This window comes from Salvelinus sp. IW2-2015, linkage group LG15 (assembly GCF_002910315.2).
Source record: "Salvelinus sp. IW2-2015 linkage group LG15, ASM291031v2, whole genome shotgun sequence".
In the NCBI taxonomy this organism is placed as follows: Eukaryota; Metazoa; Chordata; class Actinopteri; order Salmoniformes; family Salmonidae; genus Salvelinus; species Salvelinus sp. IW2-2015.
In genome coordinates this window covers 18164825-18191321 of record NC_036855.1, presented here as the reverse complement: position 1 = coordinate 18191321, position 26497 = coordinate 18164825, and the positions used below count along the sequence as shown (strand labels likewise).

The 26497-nt window shown below is 44.5% G+C and overlaps 1 protein-coding gene across 18 annotated transcripts in view; it reads left to right on the top strand.

Moving 5' to 3' along the window:
- The window catches only part of ncor2 (nuclear receptor corepressor 2), a 190275-nt gene that overhangs the window by 143756 nt on the left and 20022 nt on the right, over positions 1–26497 (top strand). For 9 of the 18 annotated variants that reach the window (XM_070446998.1, XM_070446997.1, XM_070446995.1 and 6 more), the window contains exons 18-29: positions 1594–1736; positions 1910–2048; positions 4369–4780; positions 6362–6485; positions 6916–7153; positions 10502–10549; positions 10914–11081; positions 19881–20017; positions 20128–20278; positions 20410–20517; positions 20682–20785; positions 23647–23797. In XM_070446998.1, coding sequence (XP_070303099.1) covers positions 1594–1736; positions 1910–2048; positions 4369–4780; positions 6362–6485; positions 6916–7153; positions 10502–10549; positions 10914–11081; positions 19881–20017; positions 20128–20278; positions 20410–20517; positions 20682–20785; positions 23647–23797 — 1923 coding nt within the window. The remainder of the gene's footprint in view (positions 1–1593; positions 1737–1909; positions 2049–4368; positions 4781–6361; positions 6486–6915; positions 7154–10501; positions 10550–10913; positions 11082–19880; positions 20018–20127; positions 20279–20409; positions 20518–20681; positions 20786–23646; positions 23798–26497) is intronic. The other 9 variants (XM_070447011.1, XM_070447005.1, XM_070447003.1 and 6 more) reach the window with 7 other exon arrangements.

The following is a 26497-nucleotide window of genomic DNA, read 5'->3' as shown; positions in this document are numbered from 1 at the left end:
ACAAAAATGTACTTTGACAATGTTATGCAATTAAAATAAACAAAAATTTAATTTCCTCAAGCAGGAAAAATTAGGATCAGGTGCACCAAAACAGGTGCAAATGATTAGGAAATAATTAGAGAGTACCTTGGGAGGGTCCAMCCTTCCATAAAGATTAGAAACTTGGTCTGGTTTGGTCTGAACCATATGAGGGTGTGGTAACACACCATGCAAATATCAGAAGACCTATCCGAGGCCCTCAAAAGACACAATTGATGACCATGAGTCTGGGAGGGGGTTACAAATCCATTTCCAAGCATTTCGAAGAACATCATTCCACTGTCCAACAGATCATCTACAAATGGGGAAAATTCCAGACCACTGGCAGTCTAGCTAGGACAGGGCGTCCCACCAAATTCAGCCTAAGAGATGACCGAAAGATGCTCATCGAAGTCTGTAAGAACCCCAGGGTAACATTAAGGGATCTACAGGCCTCTCTTGCCACAATCAATATCGAAGTGCATGAGTCAACTGTCAGAAAGGGACTACACAAACATGGCCTACATTCACTTGCTGTTGAGGTGGTACTTTTAACCTGTAGTAAACTTTTGTTGGGTAAATAAATAAAAGATGGATAGGAGATGGTGCAGGCCTGGTGCTTTGTAAAGTGTTGTCTTATCGTGTGGCTGTTTGTTGTCCTACTGCCTCCGTTTGGAGATATTATCTTGGGAACACATGTCTAAAGTTTTTTGTCCTAGGAAGTTGTTGGGTCCATGCCCACTGATAACGGAGCGTGGCCTGGCCCACGAGAGTCTTTCCTCATGCCAGAAGCTGTCAGGCTGGCACAGGAAACAATTGGGCGTTGTAAGCTCCTTACAGCGGCTACTGTTAATGAGCTGCCCTTAGCTGACTGGACACTCTGGGGGGGGTGGAAGTAAAACACGCACACACACGTTGGGCTTGTTCCACATTGCAACCACCACTGCAGGCGACTGCCGACTGACTAATCACCTTGTATCATAAGTAGCTACTCATTATTATTTGTAGATCAATCAGTCACAATTTACCCACAATGCATCACAGATGCAGTCAATTCGAACTCTATCGTTCTCCGCTCACACACACACACACACACACACACACACACACACACACACACACACACACACACACACACACACACACACACACACACACACACACACACACACACACACAGTAGCAGTGTGGTCCCAAGACAGGTTGATCTGTCTCAACTTTGGGCACAGCAGGGCTTCTAGCCTTTTGTGTAAGGCACTATCATGTGGTTGACCGGGCAAAGCACCAGTCTTTATCAGAATGACCCCAGCCCAGCGATGAGAATTAGTGATGTCATTAGTTAGATTGATATGACAGGTTCAGCTAAGAACAACACATGGTGTGATTTATGCAATTTGACAAAACTGTTGAGCTGGAGGGGAGGGAGGAAAAATATCTTGGACTCAACTGACAGATGTTTATTGACAGATTGTCGTTCTTCATGTAGTAAATTAGATTTAAATGATTATTCTATGTAATAAAGTCCTGGCTTGTCTGCATGTGCTGTAGTCTAATCCTTGTCCATGTTTCTTCCAGGTCTTCTCCAGTATGGTAGGAATTGGTCGGCCATCGCCAAGATGGTGGGCTCCAAAACTGTGTCCCAGTGCAAGAATTTCTACTTCAACTATAAGAAGAGGCAGAAACTCGACGAGATTCTGCAACAGCATAAAATGAAATCGGTAATGTCTCATCTTCCTTTCTAGAACAATTAAATGATTAACTCTTTCAAAGAAAACCTATAGTCTGACCTAGTAATGCACCTATCTTAGTGCAAGCCATTCCTCTGAGTTACAGACAGCAGTAGGCGTGTTGTTCCCAAGCTGCGGTATTTAGTGTGTTGGTTTTCACCCAGGAGAGAGAGCGTAAGGCGCGGCGTAAAGGCAAAGCTCTACAAAGTGAAGAGGCCAGCGCCCCGTCTGCTGCCGAGGAGGAGGAGATGGAGGGCTCCGGGGCCAGCGGCAACGAGGAGGAGGCCCCCGAGGATGGAGAAGGTAGGGACAACACACACACTACAATAATCAATGTCATAGAGGACAGGGAGCCATTGTCAGTATACCATCCATAAGCACTGTCAGAATACTTCCATGAACTTGCAATCACTCATTCACATGGACTGATTAGAAACCAGCCATGTACACTTTGTTGAAACAAGTTTATGAAACCGTTTTCAATCAATTTGAAGGTTATGTTTTTATGATTACGATATGTGATGACAGTATTTCTTGATTAGAAATATCTGGAGTGTCTTGAGTGCTGAAGGAAGAATTAAGTGCAATATGGACTTTTAACAGCATCACAATAATGTCTGTGTAGAATGTGGAGTTGAATGCGATTCTTCTGAGAATACAAAGACTGCAATCATCAAAATGAGATTCTGACCATGGGTGCATGGGAATTCAAAGCACTTGGCTGAGACATTCATTATTTAGATAAATACTTTTTTCACACATGTGGTCTACATACCAACATCTGCGTTTTTATTTCTAGAATCTTCTTTTGGATCCTGGCTGATTGCTCATATTACTGGTAGACTCATTTAAATACCCTGGGTTGATAACGGCCCCTCAACTCACTTTAGGCCAAATTCGCACTACTGTTAACTGTTATTGCTCGTCGTTTCTAGTATATTAGTAACCATGGAGAGCTGTGGAACCTTGGCATCTCAATAGCTCAGTCTTTGCATCTAGAATCAATATTTGTGGGAATACTTCAACAGATTTTGGCTAAATTCCTGGTGATTTGAGTATTTTTGACCCAAAACTAAAATGACAAAGTGCATTTAGAAAGTATTCAGACCCCTTTACTTTTTCAACATTTTGTTATGTTGAACATTTATTAAATTGATTTTTAACCTCATAAATCTACACACAATACCCCATAATGACAAAGCAAAAACATTTTTATTTTTTATCCCCCAGTCCCTGCCACTGAAAAACTTTCCCACAGAATGATGCTGCTACCACTATGCTTCACTGTAAGGATGGTGCCAGGTTTCCTCCAGACGTGACGGTTGGCATTCAGGCCAAACAGTTCAATCTTGGTTTCATCAGAACAGAGAATCTTGTTTCTCATGGTCTGAGAGTCCTTTTAGGTGCTTTTTGGCAAACTCCAAGTAGGCTGTCATGTACCTTGTACTGAGTGGCTTCCGTCTTGCCACTCTACCATACAGGCCTAATTGGGGAAGTGCTGCAGAGATGGTTGTCCTTCTGGAAGGTTCTCCCATCTCTACAGAGGAGCTCTGTCAGAGTGACCATCGGGTTCTTGGTCACCTCCCTGACCAAAGCCCTTCTCCCCCGATTGCTCAGTTTGGCCGGGCAGCCAGCTCTAGAAAGAGTCTTACTGGTTCCAAACTTCTTCCATTTATGAATGATGGAGGCCACTGTATTCTTGGGGACCTTCAATTCTGCAGAAATGTGCCTCGACACAATCCTGTCTTTGAGCTGTACAGACAATTCTTTCGACCTCATGGCTTGGTTTTTGCTCTGACATGCACTGTCAACTGTGGGACCTTATATAGACAGGTGTGTGCCTTTCCAAATCATGTCCGATGAATTTAATTTACCACAGGTGCTCCAATCAAGTTGTAGAAACATTTCAAGGATGGTCAATGGAAACAGGATGCACCTGAGCTCAATTTGGCGTCTCATAGCAAAGGGTCGGAATACTTATGTAAATAACATATTTTTGTTTTTTATTTTCAAAAGGCCTATTTTCACTTTGTCATTATTGGGTATTGTGTGTAGATTGAGGGGGAAAAACGATTTTATTTTAGAATAAGGCTATAACCTAACAAAATGTGGAAAAAGTCAAGGGGTCTGAATACTTTCCGAATGCTACATATTGCCGACCCCTGATGTAGTAATTTGTTGATATACCTATAGTCTCAGTTACCAGAATAGAGCTGGGAAGTCCCAGGGTATTTCCTCCACATTCAAAATTGGTTTTGTGTTCTCCCTCATTGTACAGTGAAAGCCAATTAGGTGGAAAGTGGCACTTTGAGAAATCTGGTTTTAGAGAAAGATGGGGCACAAGAGAGAAGGATGTGAAAGAGGACGAGGATTTTACATGATAGCAAGATGGCACCGATAGACATGGTCGCCCTGTTCATGGCTCCTAAGCAACTTTGCTGTATTGTTTTATTACTGCACTGTTGGATTTTGCTACACTCGCAGTAACATCTGCTAAATATCTGTATGCGATCAATAACATTTTATTTTATTTTTATTTACTAGATTACTACTCAGCTAGGCAGCCGATGTAATATCTGCGGTCTTCCATTCTTTATCTGTCCTTCTCGCTCTCCTTTACCAGGTGGTGCTAACAACAGCTCTGACACAGAGAGCCTGCCCTCTCCGCGTTCCTCTGAGGACAGCAAGGCCAAAGAGGAGGGTAATGGCAGGGCCAAAGCTGGCTCAAACTCTGGGGACAAGGAGGCCTCAGGTTCCCACATGGGCCAGGGAGGAGATGAGAAACCCCCAGGAGAAGTGGGGAAGGCCATCAAGCAGGAGGTGAAGACAGAGGAGGAGGGCAGCAAGGAGCAGCCAAGCGAATCCACAGACCGAGACATGAAGCCCCCCACTGCAGATGCAGAGGAGAGCAAGAGCTCATCCAAGAGCTCCAAGAGGGACCATGGGCCCAAGACGGGCTCCCACGCAGACAGTGACTCTAGTGCCACCTGCAGCGCTGACGAGTTGGAGGAGTTGGACAGTACAGAGAAGAACAGGTGGGGGCTCAGGGCTGAGTAGGGGAGGGAGGGTTGCATTTGGGGGCTCAGGAGCTGGGAGGGTTTGCATGTGGGGGCTCAGGGCTGGGGGGGGTTCATGTGAGGGCTCAGGGTGGGGGGTATGTAGACTCAGGCTGGGGGGTTTCAAGTGAGGATCACAGGGCTGGGTGTGGTAGGGGGGTTGCATGTGGGGCTCAGTGCTGGGTAGGGGGGGTTTCATGTGAGGGCTCAGGGCTGGGTGGGGTAGGAGGGGTTGCATGTGAGGGCTCTGGCTGGTTGGGTTGCATGTGGGGCTCAAGGTTTGGGGGGGTTGCATGTGGGGGCTCAGGGCTGGGTGGGGGGTTATAGGTGTGGGCTCAGGGCTGGGGGGGCTGTGGCAAATTTATTTATCAAACACACATTTTTAGCAGATGTTATTGCAGGTGTAGTGAAATGCTTGTGTTCCTAGCTCCAGCAGTGCAGTAGTATCTAACAATTTACAACAATACACACAAATCTACAGTAAAAGAATGGATATTAGGATAAACAATGTCAGAGTGGCATTGACTAAGGTGGGGGGGGGTTCTGGATTCCCCACTGCAGCGAGACCTACATCTGGACTGGGGAAGGGAAGAGGGGAAGAGTGTCACTAGTGTTCTTCTGTATAGCCCTAAGATGTCAAGCCATTTGTGGCCAATACTCTACAACAATCATCAACATAAACTCCATCTGCCTTTGTGAGTGTGTGCATATGTACTAGAGCTAGGTGATATGTACAAAAACCTTTTAACGATAACTCTAAAGATATGTTTTTAACATTAATGTGCACACAGTTACTTTTTCATATTGCCCTTAAAACCACCACTACTACAACTTTAAATGCTGAAAATCCGTTGTCCTGTTAGCTGTTGCCTATATTGACAGACTTCACCTTTCTCTTCACCATCAAACAATATTGTTCTAGTATAGGCAACTTGTCATTATCGATATCAGTAAAATGTCCTCATTTTGTATGTACCTGCGTGCTTCTGTCTGAGTGTGTTTGCCTGCAAGCGCAAATGTGTGTGTCAAAGATGTGGGCTGACGGCTTGGGGGAGTGGTGATTCGTCCTGCAGTGTTTGCATGGTATTTGTTCTGTTTTTTCCATGACAGCAGACTGCATGTATTGGCAGAGCCTAGGGAAACGTTGCCCTCTGTGCCAAAGCAAACAATGGGAGGGAGTGTGTGTGCTCCCCAGTCTCTTGTCTGTGTGTGTGTGTGGCAGAGTATCTTTGTAAGTTTGTATGAGTGTATCTGTGAGTGGGGGATGGGTGGTAATGCATGTGGGATGGAAACACAATCAGAACCTCTGCTCTCTTTGTGTTTTCATAGTGCGAGGTTCTGCTCCAGGTCAATCTGTGTTTATTGGGAAAGTAAATAAGAGAATCTGGGCTGTGGCCATATTAAGGAATGCGTGGGACATCCATTGGCATGCTACTGACTGGGGAACTCTGTGTTCTAGTTACTTCTCTCTCTTGCTCTCTCCTCTACTTCTCTTTCTCTCTCTCTCTCTGTGTCTCTCTTTCTCTCTGTGTCTCTCTCTCTCTTTCTCTCCCTCTCCAGGATGACGTCTCCCAGCCGTCCCAGCCTGCTGAACTATGCCCATGATGGGGTCATCTCCTCCCCCCTGCAGAAGCCCATGGACCTGAAGCAGCTCAAACAGAGGGCTGCTGCCATCCCCCCTATTGTGAGTCTTACCACTTTCTGTGTGAGTCAGTGCATCCCACGCCAGGGCCACAGCCTGTATCTTTGTCTCCTCCATCCTTGGAAAGCATATGGAAGCCAGCCAGGTAGAATCAGTAACAGATAAGTCCTTGGATTAGTCCAGCCTGGTCATTCTACCCCCTAGTGGTATTAAGGCCAGCCCTCCTGTAATGACAATACTGCTTCTTACACAGATAACAGCATGGCGAGTAAAATGATGAAGTCCTATCATATTTGTATTAGATAAGCAGGCCAGCTGGAGGAGAGGGGATACATTGACCCAGAGGAGAAACAAGATGCCAGGCATTAGGGAAAATAAGAGGAACCGGGTCATTAGATGTGGGATCTCCCGGGTGTATATTGTTTGTATGTGTATCTGTTGCTCACCAGGCTTCTCTCTCCTGTGTGTGCAGATGCCCCAGATGCCGGATGGTGGACCTCGGGGCGGGTGTAGTAAGGCTGAGCTGCCCCCTCATGCCCTGGCTCTCTACCAGCAGCAGATCAGCATGGCTCATGGAGAGTCCTCCCAGGAGGCCAAGCAGCATGCAGGTCAGCCCAGCAAACAGCACCCCTACCCAGCGCAGGGAGACCCCCATAACATCAGCAGCCCCCGCGTCCACCCACGTAGCCCCTCCGCCAGCGACAAAGACGGTACGAACATCAGCCCTCTCTCTCCCCAGCTCCTCTCACCCTCCTGCTCAGTCTAAACACAACTCCCTCCTACAGCTAAACTGTTACTTTGATTCTACATTGGTGCTATTGTTTAGAAGCTCCTGGTAGCTCTGGGTAATTCCATGCTTACTTGAGGACTCTGTCAGTTCCACAGTGTGTTGTCTAAAGTGCAGGTATTGATCGTTGGGCTCACAGTCAGGTATAACCATGCAGCGGGATCTGTGTAAAGTTCAGTCTTTGATATCATTGTGGAGTTGTGCTCCATGTGAGTTACTAGACCTATCCAGACCTAGTCTTATTTAGAAGTTAATTAGCAGATGTTTACACAAAATTCTCCACTGTTGAGCTGGAGTTATAAATAGTCAGACAGACATGGAGGACTGAAGAGTTTCCATCTGGGGATTCGAGCTGCATGGACATAGGGCTGGGCGGTATACCGTTTTTTGCGATATACCGGTATTGATGCACGGACCGGTGTGGGTTTTTACTTTACCTTCTATAACGGTATTAGAATTTTTGGATTGTTAAATGTGATACGCAGTGTGTGACGTCCATTTTTATAGTTTACTTCGCTACTTGAGTCATCTCTCTCCACTCTCTCTCTCTCTCTCTCTCTCTCTCTATGCCGCTTTCCACACAGACCTAGCCCCGGCTCCTGTCACTCAAGGAGAACATTTGATGTTCCTTGACCACGAGACACTTGCGTTCAGTCTGCATGGTCAATGCAGCATATGCAACAATGTTGATGACAATGATGCAGTTGTCACTTTGCTTCTTAATATAAATCTACCAGCATTCTATAATTACACTATTAGTTTGTGTTTCTTACATCTGCAAACAGCTAGTTTGTCTTTTCTTAGCAAGTTGTTCCCAAATCTTGTGAGCCGCTGATTGTTAGCCGCTAAAGCTAATTTCTAGCTAGCTAATAAATGTACTGAGTAAGAGCAAACGTAGCTAGCTAATACAGCCTGATAATAATAGTGATGGTGTAGACCTAAATCAGCATGTTTGTGCAACAGTATCTTCGAAATCAAAGAGGAATACACAAAGAAAGAATATGTTAGCTACATGAAGTAGCTAAGAGAAAACATTAAATGTAGCCAAAGATTATAGGGTCACCTAGGAAACACCTAACGACACTTTTGTTCCTACCCTGTCATAATAACTCCTCCCTGGCATTTTCATTAGTTGTCATGTCAAACAAATTATATTCTAACTATATAACTAGAATAGACATTCTATTTCCATGATTCCAACAGTTAACCCAAGTATTTTGCTCTAAATCGCAAGTCATATTGCAACATTTGGTTAAAAATACGGCCCAGATTGCTTGCTCATATCGTGCAGCCCTACATGGCAGTGTGGAAATGATGTCAAATGCAGAAATTGATTAAAAAAATMGTGTTGAATTGAACAGTATAAAACAATCAGAATAAAGACCCATTGAAATCACTTAGAATGTACAGTTGAAGTCGGAAGTTTACATACACCTTAGCCAGATACATTTAAACTCAGTTTTTCACAATTTCTGACATTTAATCCAAGTAGAAATTCCCTGTTTTAGGTCAGTTAGAATCACCACTTTATTTTAAGAATGTGAAATGTCAGAATAATAGTTGAGAGAATTATTTATTTCAGCTTTTATTTATTTCATTACGTTCCCAGTGGGTCGGAAGTTTACATACACTCAATTAGTATTTGGTAGCGTTGCCTTTAAATTGTTTTAACTTGAGTCAAATGTTTTGGGTAGCCTTCCACAAGCTTCCCACAATAAGTTGGGTGGATTTTGGCCCATTCCTCCTGACAGAGCTGGTGTAACTGAGTCAGGTTTATAGGCCTCCTTGCTCGCACACGCTCAGTTCGGCCCACAAATGTTCTATGGGATTGAGATCAGGGCTTTGTGATGGCCACTCCAATACCTTGACATTGTTGTCCTTAAGCCACTTTGCCACAACTTTGGAAGTATGCTTGGGGTCAATGTCCATTTGGAAGACCCATTTGCGACCAAGCTTTGACTTCCTGACTGATGTCTTGAGATGTTGCTTCAATATATCCACATAATTTTCCTACCTCATGATGCCATCTATTTTGTGAAGTGCACCAGACCCTCCTGCAGCAAAGCACCCCAACAACATGATGCTGCCACCCCCGTGCTTCACGGTTGGGATGGTGTTGTTCGGCTTGCAAGCCTCCCTCTTTTTCCTCCAAACATAACGATGGTCATTATGGCCAAACAGTTCTATTTTTGTTTCATCAGACCAGAGGACATTTCTCCAAAAAGTACGTTCTTTGTCCTCATGTGCAGTTGCAAACCGTAGTCTGGATTTTTTATGGCGGTTTTGGAGCAGTGGCTTCTTCCTTGCTGAGCGGCCTTTCAGATTATGTGAATATAGGACTCGTTTTACTGTGGATATAGATACTTTTGTACCTATTTCCTGCAGCATCTTCACAAGGTCGTTTTGCTGTTGTTCAGGGATTGATTTGCGCTTTTTGCACCAAAGTACGTTCATCTCTAGGAGACAGAACACGTCTCCTTCCTGAGCGGTATGACGGCTGCGTGGTCCCATGGTGTTTATTCTTGCGTACTATTGTTTGTACAGATGAACGTGGTACCTACCTTCAGGCATTTGGAAATTGCTCTCAAGAATGAACCAGACTTGTGGAGGTCTACCATTTTTTTCTGAGGTATTGGCTGATTTTTTATTTTTTTCCCCATGATGTCAAGCAAAGAGGCAGAGTTTGAAGGTAGGCCTTGAAATACATCCACAGGTACACCTCCAATTGACTCAAATTATGTAAATTAGACTATCAGAAGCTTCTAAAGCCATGACATCATTTTCTGGAATTTTCCAAGCTGTTTAAAGGCACAGTCATCTTAGTGTATTAACTTCTGACCCACTGGAATTGTGATACAGTGAATTATAAGTGAAATATTCTGTCTGTAAACAATTGTTGGAAAAATGACTTGTGTCATGCACTAAGTAGATGTCCTAACCGACTTGCCAGAACTATAGTTTGTTAACAAGAAATTTATGGAGTGGTTGAAAAACAAATTTTAATGACTCCAACCTAAGTGTATGTAAACTTCCGACTTCAACTGTATGTGTTGCCACCCTAGGGTCACGCATTACTCATGAAGCAAATTTAGAACTTTTATTATTAAAAAACATAAAATAGCGTTAAATACTGTCATATCGTCAATTTAAAATAAATCAGTGATATAATATTTTGGTCATATCGCCCAGCCCTACATGGACATATGTACGCGTGACTGTGTGTGTGAGTGTGATGTATGTGATCAGCTGCAGTATGTCTGTGTCCCTGCAGAGCTGGAAGGCAACGAGAGGTGGCTGCAGACTCTACTTCACGGATTACGTAGGTTCACACCCCGCCCCACCCCAATCTATCCCTAACTCATACCCCTTCGCCCAACACACACCTAGCTAAATTCACTTCCTCAGTGGGATTTGATTGTGTGTGTGTAACACTATTACAAGGTTTGGCAGTGTGTGTGCTGTGGCTGTGTGGAGCAGCATTGCTGTGTGGCTGACTGCGCAGACGCTGCCTGGCTGCACTCCTTGCTATGATGATGATGATAGTAATGATGATAGTAATGATGATGATGAGAAGGAGAATAAAAAGCTAGGGCTGACCAAGGGATGGTTCTCAGCTTCCAGAAAGATAGCAGCTACCCCCTATCCCTTACCGTTTGTGTGTGTGTGTTTGTCCCGTCTTGCAGATAAGTCCCGGGCCTTCTCTCCTCATGGTGACCCTAAGAAGCAGGCGGTGGGGCCAGAGGACCTGAGGGCCACTACACTGGGCCGGCCCGTCATGTCCCCCTACCCAATGTCCCATCGAGACATGGCCAAGCTCAGCCACGACCAGCACCTACTCCATTACAACTCCTGTGAGTCCCACTTAGGGCTGTTACGGTGACCGCAGTCAAATTCCACCTGACCGTTTAGTCGTGGTAACTAGGCTTCTCCAAGCTCTGATGCTGCTGTTGGTCATTAGTGGCCTCCCAAATGTGCCAGTCCCTGGTACCCAGCAGCCTAATCTATGGATTTCACTTGACTGGGCAGGGGTGGAGCCATGGGCCTGGGAGGACSCACTGTGGAGCCAGGCCCAGCCAATCAGAATTTGTTTTTTTCACAAAAGGGCTTTWTTACAGACATAAATACTCCTCAGTTTCATCAGCTGTCTGGGTGGCTGGTCTCAGATGATCCTGCAGGTGAAGAAGCCGGATGTGGAAGTCCTGGGCTGGCGTGTTTACACGTGGTCTGCAGTTGTGACACCGGTTGGACGTATAGCCAAATTCTCTAAAATGACATTGGATAAAATGCCTTAGGATAGAAAAGAAATGCCTTAGGATAGAAAAATTAACATTCAATTCTCTGGCAACAGCTCTGGTGGACATTCCTGCAGTCAGCATGCCGATTGCACGCTCCCACAAAACAGACATATGTGGCTTTGTGTTGTGTGACAAAACTGAACATTTTAGAGTGGCCTTTTATTGTCCCCAGCCCAATGTGCACCTGTGTAATGGTCATGCTGTTTAATCAGCTTCTTGATATGCACACCTGTCAGTGGATGGATTATCTTGGCAAAGGAGAAATGCTCACTAACAGGAATGTAAACAATTTTGTGCACAACATTTGAGAGAAATAAGCTTTTTGTGCGTATGGACAATGTCTGGGATCTTTTATTTCACCTCATGAAATGTGGGACCAACACTTTACATGTTGCGTTTATGTTTTTGTTCAGTTTATATTCATTTATCAACTTTCCTAATATTAAGCACATTGTTTCGCTTTACAGCAGGAGTATAGCGTACCTGGCAGGCATGAAAATAAACCACGGGAAAAGCTATTTAAGTGCTTAGATGACATACATTTTTTACCCCCATGACCCTGTTCTGAGACAAGTGCATGATAATGGTCCATTCTAAATCAAAACTAATTTCACACACACACTGCCGTTCAAAAGTTTGGGGTCACTTAGAAATGTCCTTGTTTTTGAAAGATAAGCACATTTTTTGTCCATTTAAAATAACAAATTAATCAGAAATACAGTGTAGACATTGTTAATGTTGTAAATGACTATTGTAGCTGGAAATGGCTGATGTTTAATGGAATAACTACATAGGCGTACAGAGGCCCATTATCATCAACCATCACTCCTGTGTTCCAATGCCACGTTGTGTGAGGTAATTTTATTTATATTTATTTTTTCACCTTTTATTTAATCAGGTAGGCCAGTTGAGAACAAGTTCTCATTTACAACTGCGACCTGGCCAAGATAAAGCAAAGCAGTGCGACAAAAACAACACCAGAGTTACACATGAACAAACATACAGTCAATAAAACAAAAGAAAAGAAAATAGAAAAATCTATGTACAGTGTGTGCAAATGTAGAAGATTAGGGAGGTAGGCAATAAATATGCCATAGAGGCYAAAATAATTACAATTTAGCATTAACACTGGAGTGATAGATGTGCAGATGATGATGTGCAAGTAGAGATACTGGGGTGCAAAAGAGCAAGAAGATAAATAACAATATGGCGATGAGGTAGATGGGTGTGCTATTTACAGATTGGCTGTATACAGGTACATTGATCGGTAAGCAGCTCAAACAGCTGATGCTTAAAGTTAGTGAGGGAGATATACGTCTCCAGCTTCAGTCATTTTTGCAATTCGTTCCAGTCATTGGCAGCAGAGGACTGGAAGGAAAGGTGGCCAAAGGAAGTGTTGGCTTTGGGGATGACCAGTGAAATATACCTGCTGGAGCGTGTGCTACAGGTGGGTGTTGCTATGGTGACCAGTGAGCTGAGATAAGGTGTGGCTTTACCTAGCAAAGACTTATAGATGACCTGGAGCCAGTGGGTTTGGCGACGAATATGTAGCGAGGTCGCAGTGGTGGGTAGTATATATGGGGCTTTGGTGACAAAACTTATGGCACTGTGATAGACCACATCCAATTTGCTGAGTAGAGTGTTGGAGGCTATTTTGTAAATGACATCGCCAAAGTCAAGGATCGGTAGGATAGTCACTTTTACGAGGGTATGTTTGGCAGCATGCGTGAAGGAGGCTTTGTTGCGAAATCGGAAGCAGATTCGAGATTTATTTTTTAGATTGAAGATGCTTAATGTGAGTCTGGAAGGAGAGTTTTACAGTCTAACCAGACACCTAGGTATTTGTAGTTGTCCACATATTCTAAGTCAGAACCGTCCAGAGTAGTGATGCCAGTAGGGCGGGCGGGTGTGGGCAGCAATCGGTTGAAGAGCATGCATTTAGTTTTACTAGCATTTAAAAACAGTTGGAGGCCACGGAAGGAGTGTTGTATGGCATTGAAGCTCGTTTGGAGGTTTGTTAACACAGTGTCCAAAGAAGGGCCAGATGTATACAGAATGGTGTCGTCTGCATAGAGGTGGATCAGAGAATCACCAGCAGCAAGAGCAACATCATTGATATATACAGAGAAAAGAGTCGGCCCGAGAATTGAACCCTGTGGCACCCCCATAGAAGACCGCCAGAGGTCCGGACAACAGGCCCTCCGATTTGACACACTGAACTCTATCTGAGAAGTAGTTGGTGAACCAGGCGAGGCAGTCATTTGAGAAACCAAGGCTATTGAGTCTGCCGATAAGAATGCGGTGATTGACAGAGTCAAAAGCCTTGGCCAGGTCGAAGAAGACAGCTGCACAGTACTGTCTTTTATCGATGGCAGTTATGATATCATTCGGGACCTTGAGTGTGGCTGAGGTGCACCCATGACCAGCTTGGAAACCAGATTGCATAGTGGAGAAGGTACGGTGGGATTCGAAATGGTTGGTGATCTGTTTGTTAACTTGGCTTTCGAAGATTTTAGAAAGGCTGGGCAGGATGYATATACAGTTGACGTCAGAAGTTTACATACACCTTAGCCAAATACATTTAAACTCKGTTTTTCACAATTCCTGACATTTAATCCTAGTAAAAATTCCCTGTCTTAGGTTAGTTAGGATCACCACTTTATTTTAAGAATGTGAAATGACAGAATAATAGTAGAGAGAATGATTTATTTAAACTTTTATTTATTTTATCACATTCCCAGTAGGTCAGAAGTTTAATTAGTATTTGGTAGCATTGCCATTAAATTGTTTAACTTGGGTCAAAAGTTTTGGGTAGCCTTCCACAAGCTTCCCACAATAAGTTGGGTGAATTTTGGCCCATTCCTCCTGACAGAGCTGMTGTAACTGAGTCATGTTTGTAGGCCTCCTTGCTCGCACACGCTTTTTCAGTTCTGCCCACAAATTTTCTATGGGATGAGGTCAGGGCTTTGTGATGGCCACTCCATTACCTTGACTTTGTTGTCCTTACGCCATTTTCCACAACTTTGGAAGTATGCTTTGGGGTCAGTGTCCAATTGGAAGACCCATTTGCGACCAAGCTTTAACTTCCTGACTGATGTCTTGAGATGTTGCTTATCCACATAATTTTCCGGCCTCATGATGCCATCTATTTTGTGAAGTGCACCAGACCCTCCTGCAGCAAAGCACCCCCACAACATGATGCTGCCACCCCCGTGCTTCACGGTTGGGATGGTGTTCTTCGGCTTGCAAGCATCCCCCTTTTTGTTCAGGGATTAATTTGCACCTTTCGCACCAACGTACGTTCATCTCTAGGAAACAGAACATGTCTCCTTCCTGAGCGGTATGACGGCTGCGTGGTCTCATGGGGTTTATACTTGCATACTATCGTTTGTACAGATGAACGTGGTACCTTCAGGCATTTGGAAATTGTTCCCAAGGATGAACCAGACTTGTGGAGGTCTACAATTTTTTTCTGAGGTCTTGGCTGATTTCTTTTGGTTTTCCCATGATGTCAAGCAGACGCACTGAATTTGAAGGTAGGATTTGAAATACATCCACAGGTTACACCTCCAATTGACACAAATTATGTCAATTAGCCTATCAGAAGCTTCTAGAGCCATGACATCATTTTCTTGGATTTTCCATGCTGTTTAAAGGCACAGTCAACTTAGTCTATGTAAACTTCTGACCCACTGGAATTGTGATACAGTGAATTATAAGTGAAATATTCTGTCTGTAAACAATTGTTAGAAAAATTACTTGTGTCATGCACAAAATAGATGTCCTAACCCACTTGCCAAAACTGTAGTTTGTTAACAAGAAATAAAAACAAGTTTAAATGACTCCAACCTAAGTGTATGTAGACTTCTGACTTCAACTGTAGGTCTATACCAGTTTGTGTCTCGAGTGTATCCCCATTTGAAGAGGGGGATGACCGCGGCAGCTTTCCAATCTTTGGGGATCTCAGACGATACGAAAGAGAAGTTGATCAGGCTAGTAATAGGGGTTGTATCAATTTCGGCGGATAATTTTAGAAAGAGAGGGTCCAGATTGTCTAGCCCAGCTGATTTGTAAGGATCCAGATTCTGCAGCTCTTTCAGAACATCAGCTGTCTGGATTTGGGTGAAGGAGAAGTGGGGGGGGGGCTTGGGCAAGTTTCTGCAGGGGGTGCAGAGCTGTTGGCCGGGGTAGGGGTAGCCAAGTGGAAAGCATGGCCAGCCGTAGAAAAGTGCTTCTTGAAGTGATCGATTATCGTAGATTTATCGTGGTTACAGTGTTTCCTAGCCTCAGTGCAGTGGGCAGGTGGGAGGATGTGCTCTTATTCTCCATGGACTTTAGTGTCCCAACACTTTTTGGAATTAGTGCTACATTATGCAAATTTCTGTTTGAAAAAGCTAGCCTTAGCTTTCCTAAGTGACTGTGTATATTGGTTCCTTACTTCCCTGAAAAGTTGCATATCGCGGGGGCTATTCGATGCTAATGCACATCGCCACAGGATGTTTTTGTGCTGGTCAAGGGTGGTCAAGTCTGGGGTGAAGCAAGGGCTATATCTGTTCTTAGTTCTACATTTTTTTGAATGGGGCATGCTTATTTAATATGGCGAGGAAAGCACTTTTAAAGAACAACCAGGCATCCTCTACTGACGGAATGTGGTCAATATCCTTCCAGGATACCCGGGCCAGATCGTTTAGAAAGGCCTGCTTGCTGAAGTGTTTTAGAGAGTGTTTGACAGTCATGAGGGGTGGTCGTTTGACCGCGAACCCATTACGGATACAGGCCTTGAGTCAGTGATCGCTGAGATCCTGGTTGAAGACAGCAGAGGTGTATTTAGAGGGCAAGTTGGTCAGGATGATATCTAAGAGGGTGCCCGTTGTTATGGATTTAGGGTTGTACCTGGTAGGTTCCTTGATAATTTGTGTGAGATTGAGGGCATCTAGCTTAGATTATAGGACGGCCGGGGTGTTAAGCATATCCCAGTTTAGGTCACCTAACAGTACGAACTCTGAAGATAGATGGGGGGCAATCAATTCACATATGGTGTCCAGGGCACAGCTGGGGACTGAGGGGGGTCTATAACAAGCGGCAACGGTGAGAGACTTGTTTCTGGAAAGTTGGATTTTTAAACGTAGAAGCTCGAATTGTTTGGGCACAGACCTGGATAGTATGACAGAACTCTGCGGTAGATTGCAACTCCGCCCCCTTTGGCAGTTTTATCTTGTCGGGAAATGTTGTAGTTGGGGATGGAAATTTCTGGATTTTTGGTGGCCTTCCTAAGCCAGGACATCAGGGTTGGCGGAGTGTGCTGAAGCAGTGAATAAAACAAACTTAGGGAGGAGGCTTCTGATGTTAACATGAATGAAACCAAGGCTTTTACGGTTACAGAAGTCAACAAATGAGAGCACCTGGGGAATGGGTGTGGTGCTGGTGGCTYCAGGGCCTGGGTTAACCTCTACATCACCAGAGGAACAGAGGAGGAGTATGATAAGGGTACGACTAAAGGCTATAAGAACTGGTCGTCTAGTGGGTTCAAAACAGAGAGTAAAAGGAGCAGATTTCTGGGCGTGGAAGAATAGATTCAAGGCATAATGTACAGACAAGGGTATGGTAGGATGTGAGTACAGTGGAGGTAAACCTAGGCATTGAGTGATGATGAGAGGTTTTGTCTCTAGAGGTCACCGCATGTGTGGGAGGTGGAACAAAAGGGCTATCTAAGGCATATTGGGCAGGGCTGGGGGGCTCTACAGTGAAATAAGACAACAATCACTAACCATAACAGCAATAGATAAGGCATATTGATATTAGGGAGAGGCATGTGTAGCCGACTGATCATAGGGTCCAATTAGTAGCAATACGTGATTCGGAGCCGATTCAGTAGTCTCAACTACGCAAGGCGAGCTGGAGACARGGCGATTCAGACGGCTAGCGGACCGGGGTTGCAGATAGGCCTTCGGTGACATCGCAACGGAAGAGCCTATTGAAACCACTTCGGACAAATACGTTAGCAGACCAGTCGTGATGGATCGGCAGGGCTCCGTGTCGGCAGTAAAGGGTCCAGGCCAATTGGCAAAAGAGGTATTGTAGCCCAAGAATTGGCTGGTGGACCTCCTCGGCTTGCCGGGAGATGGGTCTAGCTCGAGTCTAACTGGTGCTTGCTTTMGGACAGAGACATTATCCAGGAGTAGCCACTCGGATTGCAGCTAGCTAGCTGTGATGATCCGGTGTAGAGGTTCAGAGCTTGTGGTAGGAATCCGGAGATGTGGTAGAGAAAAAGCAGTCCGATATGCTCTGGGTTGATATCGCGCTGTGCAGACTGGCAGGTATTGACCGAGCTTAGGCTTACTGGTGTCCGAGTTAACGGTGAAGACCGCTAGCAGTGGCTAACTGACTGCTAGTTAGCTGGCTAGCTTCTGATGGGGGTTCCGGTTTTAAAGTATAAAAATAGCAGACCCGTACCACATTGGGTGAGGCGGGTTGTAGGAGAGTATATTCAGTCCGTAGATGGAAAGTGAGATTAAAATATATACGAAATAAAAATGAGGTAAACAAAACACACGTCCGACTGCTACACCATCTTGGAACCAAGTTTATAATTTTAAAATGCTAATTGATCATTAGAAAACCCTTTTGCAATTATGTTAGCACAGCTGCAAACTGTTATCCTGATTTAAAGAAGCAATAAAACTGTCCTTTTAGACTAGTTCAGTATCAGAAGCATCAGTACTTATGGGTTCGATTACAGGCTCAAAATGCCAGAAACAATTAACTTTCTTCTGAAACTCGTCAGTCTATTCTTGTTCTGAGAAATGAAGGCTATTCCATGCAAGAAATTGCCAAGAAACTGAAGATCTCGTACAACGCTGCATACTGCTCCCTTCACAGAACATCGCAAACTGGCACTAACCAGAATAGAAAGAGGAGTGGGAGGCCCCGGTGCACAACTGAGCAAGAGGACAAGTACATTAGTGTCTAGTTTGTTTCTCAAACGCCTCACAAGTCCTCAACTGGCAGCTTCATTAAATAGTATCCTCAAAACACCAGTCTCAACGTCAACAATGAAGGCGACTCCAGGATGCTGACCTTCTTGTGACAAAACTCACACTCATTCTTATGTTTAATAAATCTAATGTATAGTGTGTGTGTGTGGCAGGCTTACAATGATGGCAAAAAAACAACATTTGACAGTGCGAGAGCGGGTACGCAGCTGGAGGTTGAATGTTTGAAGGGGTACGGGACTATAAAAAGTTTGGGAACCACTGGCCTAGCCCATAGGCCTATATGTTTTGATAAGGTTTGTATCACAACTAAAGTGGCCAAAACTAAAATTAACCACATTAATCCGCTTTACGACCAGTGTAGAGCCTAACTGGCATACGTAGGCGGCATGTGAGTTTCAAGTTTGGGGAAGATAATTTTCACTGTAAAAATGCAACTTTTATAATAAAGAATTACATGCATAATTGCGTTTGCGGTCACTTTGGAGAACAGTGTTTCGCTGCTAATTGATTGCATTTTGGAACATTCGCGCTTACAGCCTACTGCCGTGTGCCCATTGCTACACAAATAATGTCAAGAAATAGAAATAGCCTTATAGTTTATCAACATTTTAAGATTAACGTTCTGATCGTTTGCATCAGCCACAGGTTTTTTTATGCTAGTGGTTGTATTCATTTGAGATCTATCACATCACACAAGGTAGCCTAGCCTTGTTGCAGGTAGCCTAGTGGTTTGGAATATTTATTTCTTGCACAGAAGGACAAGTTGACCAATTGAATAGTTACACTTATGTACTATGGGGGATAGTGCATTGACAGGCTATAGCTTTTGCTGTTTGTAAGGCCTACTCATCTTGTTGGCTGACGAAAAGTACTGTAGGCCAAATGTGGATGGATATATTCAATATGCGCCTCGGAATTCGATAAGAAGGATCCGCGCAGTTGCGTCCCCGCTGTGTCTGTCTTCACTTGTAGCCTACTTCTTAGCTGAGATGCCTGTGAGAAGGACCCGATCACGTGACGGGTGTTGGCTAATAAGATTTGAGATATCTGAGAGCCATGTGAGTTAGAAGTGCTTTGATTGTCCACTGTCCCACTACAACCCCTCTCTATTCCCCAGACCTTCCCTACCTTACTATTATTCCCTCTAGTCAAACCGTCATCCCTCCCTATTCCCATCATCATACCCTCACCCCTCCCTATTCCCATCATCAGACCCTCATCCCTTCTATTCCAGTTCAAGTCTCATCTCCCATTTCATTGTTATGCCTCCTTGCTCTGTGCTATTCTTAACCAACCCTACTTTGCTTCCCTAAACTGCCATGTCTATATTTTTAAAGTATATTTCTGTCTTTGCTCTCAGCTTTCCAGCAGGCTGGCCACTCTGGGCCCCCTGGTCTGCAGCAGGATGGTGCCAGATTGGCAGCGGTGCTCCCCCTCCATATGCCAGAGCCACCCCCTCTCATCTCCTCCAACAAGCCAGGGGGGTCTATCACACAGGTATAGGACACTACTCGAGAGAGCCATAGCACCCGTTAGATGTTGAGTTATTGTGAAAGTGAATTTAGTGTTGCCGTTCACCATGCTCACTGTTGTTATGTGGTTCGCAGGGCACCCCAGTGCAGCTGCATAGCCCGGCTCACGGGATGGACCATGGGAAGATGACCCCTGCACAGATGGGTTTGTCCTGGATGGATCAGAGGAAAGTGGGTGAGTCCAAGTGTCTGGAGTGGGTGCAGCACTCCCAGCCTTGGTTTGCTGGTGAGTTGCCTTCTTCTTACTCTAACCTTCAATTGTAGAGTTTGGGTGTCCTGGGCTTTCTCCATTGACACTCTCTCTCCTCTCTGCTCTTGTCTCACTCTGTCCCTCTCTGACTCACACACACACACCAGGTCCATACCCGGTGGTGAAGCAGGAGCAGCTGTCTCCACGGTGCCCGTCATCCCTGGCAGAGAACCTGTCCACGCAGGGGATGCCCCATGACGCCAACGCTGGACGTGGTGAGTTCATAACTAGATACATTCCACACCCCTTGATGTTGGGCACCAAGTGTACACTGCTCTCTGCTTATACGGATTTTCCATTTTTTTTTTATTGGTACATAAACAGATGTCTATGCCAATATAAAGCTCTGACTCTGCTCCTGGATGTGTTGAATTTGCAGGGTCTTTGCCAGCAGTGCAGGGGGGCAGCATCACAAAGGGCATCCCAGGGACCAGAGTGCACCAGGACTCCCCCATCTCCTACCGGGGAGGCTCCATCACCCAGGTAAGAGCAACACACTGACCACAACACTACAATGTGCTTCTGCTTACTGTGCCTTATTTACTCTCATAACTTTATCAGCTTTGACCTAAAAGTCTCACCGGACTGTTTGTATGCCTCCAAATGAAACGAGGACAATGACATAGACGTGTTGAGAGGTCATGACCACAGGCTGGAAAGTTAGTCAGGCTCAGTTAGTGTTCAGGCAAGGCAGGGTTAAAGGCTGGGGCTGCAGGCAGGCAGGATCTCCCTGCTGATCCTGCCTGGTGTGACATGATCGTGGCTCTGATTGCTCCCTGTCGCCCTAGCAACAGGTACACACTGTACCACGTCTGTTCTCTACTTTATTTATCTGTTTATTCTCCACTCACTAAGCCCCATCACTGATATGCACAGTCCTCAGCCTGCTGTAATATCTGCCTCGGCCAACTGGTCTTGAAATGGGGTGATGTTATATATGCCCAGATAGATAACTGAGGGAAAGGTGAGAGAGATGTAATCAGAGCGGGTGGGGAAGTAGCCTGCTCCTTCCTTGTTTTTTTAGCTGACTGCTAAAGCGAAAGTGTGTGTATGCGTGCGTGCGCGTGTACAGATAAGGCTTTGTTGTATCAGGTGCGTCGCTCGCATCTCCCTTGATAAAGTTGAATGCTGAGGGGTAGATGCCCTGGCCCCTGACCTATACTACACCCCTCACCCACCCACCCCCGTTCTTTGGAAAGAGCTGTAATCAACAGACAGGAAATGTGATCTAGGGCAACACATGTCCCTCTTCCCCCCCCCCCCCCCCCTCCAACACTCCATATCAGGCTCCAATGACAGCCTTGTGTGCTCTCTATCAGCCTCCCAGCAGGCTTACATAAACACTCAGCGGCCACTGCGGAAATATGACTCACAGCAAAGTGTGCCAGAGATATGACAGAAAGCCCCGACCAAACCTGCTGCTGACATTTTGTCACCTAGTGTTAGCACTGCAGAGCCTGTGGGGCTTATTGTCTGAGACACAAATTGTATTCTTATGTGGCATCAGTGCATGATGTACACTCCGTAGGATCTTACTCACCAGAGCTATCACAATGAAAAATTTAATTCTGGAAAAATATACAGTACCAGTCACCTACTCATTCCAGAGTTTTTCTTTATTTTTACTATTTTCTACATTGTAGAGTAAGGGTGAAGACATCAAAACTATGAAATAACACATGGAATCATATAGTAACAAAAAAGTGTTAAACAAATCCAAATATATTTTATATTTGAGATTCTTCAAAGTAGTCACCCTTTGCCTTAATTACAGCTTTGCACACTCTTTGCGTTCACTCAACCAGCTTCATGAGGTAGTCACCTGGAATGAATTTCAATTAACAGATGTGCCTTGTTAAAAGTTTGTGGAATTTCTTTCCTTAATGTGTTTGAGCCAATCAATTTTCAATCAATCAATAAATCAATCAATCAAATGTATTTATAAAGCCCTTCTTTCATCAGCTGATGTCACGAAGTGCTGTGCAGAAACCCAGCCTAAAASCCCAAACAGCAAGTAATGCAGGTGTAGAAGGTAGGGGTGGTACACAGAAGATAGCCCTATTTGGTAAAAGACCAAGTCCATATTATGGCAAGAACGGCTCAAATAAGCATAGAAAACGACACTCCATCATTACTTTAAGACATGAAGGTCAGTCAATCCGGAGGATTTCAAGAACTTTGAAAGTTTCTTCAAGTGCTTCGCAAAAACCATCAAGCGCTATGATGAAACTGGCTCTCATGAGGACCGCCACAGGAAGTTACCTCTGCTTCAGAGGATAAGTTCATTAGAGTTAACTGCACCTCAGATTGCAGCCCAAATAAATGCTTCACAGAGTTCAAGTAACAGACGCATCTCAACATCAACTGTTCAGAGGAGACTGCGTGAATCAGGAGTTCATGGTCGAAATACTCCAAAGAAGCCACTACTAAAGGACACCAATAATAAGATACTTGCTTGGGCCAAGAAACACGAGCAATGAACATTCGACCGGTAGAAATCTGTTCTTTGCTTTGATGAGTCCAAATTTGAGATTGTTGGTTCCAACCAGTGTCTTTGTGAGACACAGAGTAGCTGAACGGATGATCTCCGCATGTGTGGTTCCCACCGTGAAGCTTGGAGGAGGAGGTGTGATGGTGTGGGGGTGCTTTGCTGGTGACACTATCTGTGATTTATTTAGAATTCAAGGCACACTTAATCAGCATGGCTACTACAGTATTCTGCAGCGATACGCCATCCCATCTGGTTAGCTCTTAGTGGGACTATCATTTGTTTTTCAACAGGACAATGACCCAACACACCTCCAGGCTGTGTAAGGGCTATTTGACCTAGAAGGAGAGTGATGAGTGCTGCATCAGATTACCTGGTCTCTACAATCACCCAACCTCAACCCTTTGGGATGAGTTGGGCCGCAGAGTGGAGGAAAAGCAGCCAACAAGTGCTCAGCATATGTGGAAACTCCTTCAAGACTGTTGGAAAAGCATCCCAAGTGAAGCTGGTTGAGAGAATGCCAAGAATGTGCAAAGCTGTCATCAAGGCAAAGTGTGGCTACTTTGAAGAATCTCAAACATAAAATATATTTTGATTTGTTTAAAACTTTTTGGGTTCCTACATGATTCCATATGTGTTATTTCATAGTTTTTATGTCTTCACTATTCTACAATGTAGAAAATAATAAAAAATAAAATAAAAACCTTTGAATGAGTAGGTGTGTCCAAACCTTTGACTGGTACTGTAAGTATTCAGAACTTACAACAACGACTAATGAAATCTGTGAAACTGATGTCCTCTATATCTTGTGAGATGATTGAGTGTTGTTCCTATGTCTGTCCCACTCCCTCCACAGGGCACCCCGGCAGACATGCTGTACAAGGGGACCATAACCCGTCTGATCACAGAGGACAGCCCCAGCAGAGCAGAGAGGGAGCGGGATGAGCTCCTGTCCAAAGGACACGTGGTCTACGAGGGCATCAGTGGACACATCCTCACCTATGACCGTCAGTACTCTAACCTTCTAGAAACGCTGTGCTACTTCACTTACTTACAATGCCTTCAGAAAGTATTCGTACCCCTTGACCTATTACACATTTTGTTGTTATAGCCTGAATTTTAAATGTATTGTTTTTCCTCATCCATCTACACACAATACCCCATAATGACTAAGGGAAAACATGTTTTGAGACATTTTTGCAAGTTTATTGAAAATGACATATCAAATTTACATACAGTGCATTCGGAAAGTATTCAGACCCCTTCACTTTTCCCACATTTAGTTACATAACAGCCATAGGCCGGACGAAGTTGAATTACTGTTTAACGGATGCCCCGCCTTACTTTTCTCGCACTTTCTCGGATTGGACATTGAAACACACACGCTCACACCTGCAAGCGACATGCAGATGTTTCATTTCTCTCTCATGCCGTCATGGCTGAAGCCAGCGCAGATTCCTACTATTTATCTGTCCAGGTTAAATGTGGGACATCCCTCGTTATAAACAAACAGTCGGTTAAATTCATGGTTCATGCATCATTTTCAGATCTATTAGAAGCGATTAATATACGAAACAACAATGTCATTGAACCAATTCACTGGCCAGAGATCAGGGCATTCATCAGCAAAGATGCAGTGCAAGCTGATAGTATTTTAGACGGCCAAATTGAAGTCAAAATGATTGAAATCGAAGTGTGTCAGCTGTATGGTGATTTGCAATTCATAACTTACATTTTGCCGGTACTACCAGTAGTTGTAGGCCAACCGATAACACTAAGATGGAATGCGTTTGAAGTGATGATGTGGCGCCGAGAATAGCTAGCATGTCCAGTAAAGTACATGGCCAGTGGCACGCACACACTTCGTGCAGATCAGCAGCTCCACAATGATGTGATCGACTGTCTCCAAGGTGAGGGCTTTTCGTGGCAGCCAGACGAGACAGTCAAAGGAGGATGCGGTGAGCAAAGTTACTGGGCTGGAATTTAGTCAAGCTTGCTCTATATAGATTGATGCTTCTAATTGTGCATGTTATAAACACATTTTTTTTATTTTGATGATGATAGGCTATACTCTAGGCTGGATTTATGTATTTTTTCAAATGCTACGTTAATTTGGCAGGCCTAACTTGGTTGACCCTCTTTCTACAAGACCTAGTCTATGAGAGGCCTCATCATATTTGTATGAATAATTTGTTAAAGCTTATAGGCTATAGAGATGGATTCAGGTAATGAATTCATTATTATACATCAACATTTTATATAAATTATACTTCCCATTGTGTTTAAATATCACATTTACGTAAGTATTTAGACCCAGCGATTGGCAGCGATTACAGCCTCGAGTCTTCTTGGGTATGACGCTACAAGTTTGGCACAGCTTTATTTGGGGAGTTTCTCGCGTTTTTCTCTGCAGATCCTCTCATGCTCTGTCAGGTTGGATGGGGAGCATCGCTGCACAGCTATTTTCAGGTCTCTCCAGAGAGTTCTCTCCAGTTTGAATGGGTTCAAGTCGGGGCTCTGGCTGGGCAACTCAAGGACATTCAGAGACTTGCCCCGAAGCCACTCATGCGTTGTCTTGGGTGTGTGCTTAGGGTTGTTGTCCGGTTGAAAGGTGAACGTTCGTTCCAGTCTGAAGACCTTGTCATGACGTTGGCCTGTTCGGTAAGGTTTATGACCCCCCCCCATAAATACCTTTCTCCCTTTCCTCTCTCTCTTGAATAGCCTTTGTTAAACAGAGAGAGTCTGGGAACATCAAACAAGTGGGGGGAAAGGAACCATATTTCGGTAATAGAACCAGTTGAAAATATGCGTTGGTACTTAATGAATATGATGTCAGTTCGGTTGTCATCTGAGACATTATGACTGATGACAGGACGACATAAACTGTATCTGGGAAAGTCTACACGTTATAGTTATCAGATTCACATGGAATTGTTGTGCAATTCAAATGTTTAAATATAAAATTATTTGGTACCAGATGAAATGTAATTTTAGCTTCCAAATGAGAGATTTGGGTTTTCATAAGGTTAGGGCTCTGCTCAATCAGTTGCCCGCCCCTGTGAAGAGACATGGGTTATAAACTTTGAAACACACCCTTCTCCCTCCACTATACAAGGCCTTGACGAAAATGTAACCTCCTCTTCCGAGGACGATAGGATGGCGGTCCATACGTTGAAAAGGACTAACATGTCAACTACAGAACGAAGCCAACCTCAGCGTGAGCTTTGGTTGCGAATGGTATGAACTTTGAACTCTTATTTGCTACAGAAGTGATACCTCCGAGGCGTTGAGTTAGCAGTGGCCGCTGTAAACGTGGGCTAGGAAAGGATGGACAGAGTATCCCGTCTACCACACAATGATGACACTACAACGTTTCCCATTCACCACCAGAGACACTCTTCAAAGGACTCTGTTGGGCAACACGGCATTCCATCTACCGCCAACCTATTGAAGCGCAGCTCAGAGTAAWTATTTATTGTATTTTCCTTTTCCAAATGGGCGGTAATTTAGAATGCATAAGATTCTGTATTTACGATAGAGTAGCTGCCTACGGCCCGATAGAGACATCGCTTCTCCCTTTGTTCTTCAGTCTTCCCGCTCTTTCACTCAAACCCAGCCCCCTTTTCTTTGGGTAACCAGCTGTCATATCTGTTCCGTCCGTTAGGGACGGTTTCCTTTATGACATAATGTGTAATCTATGATTCATT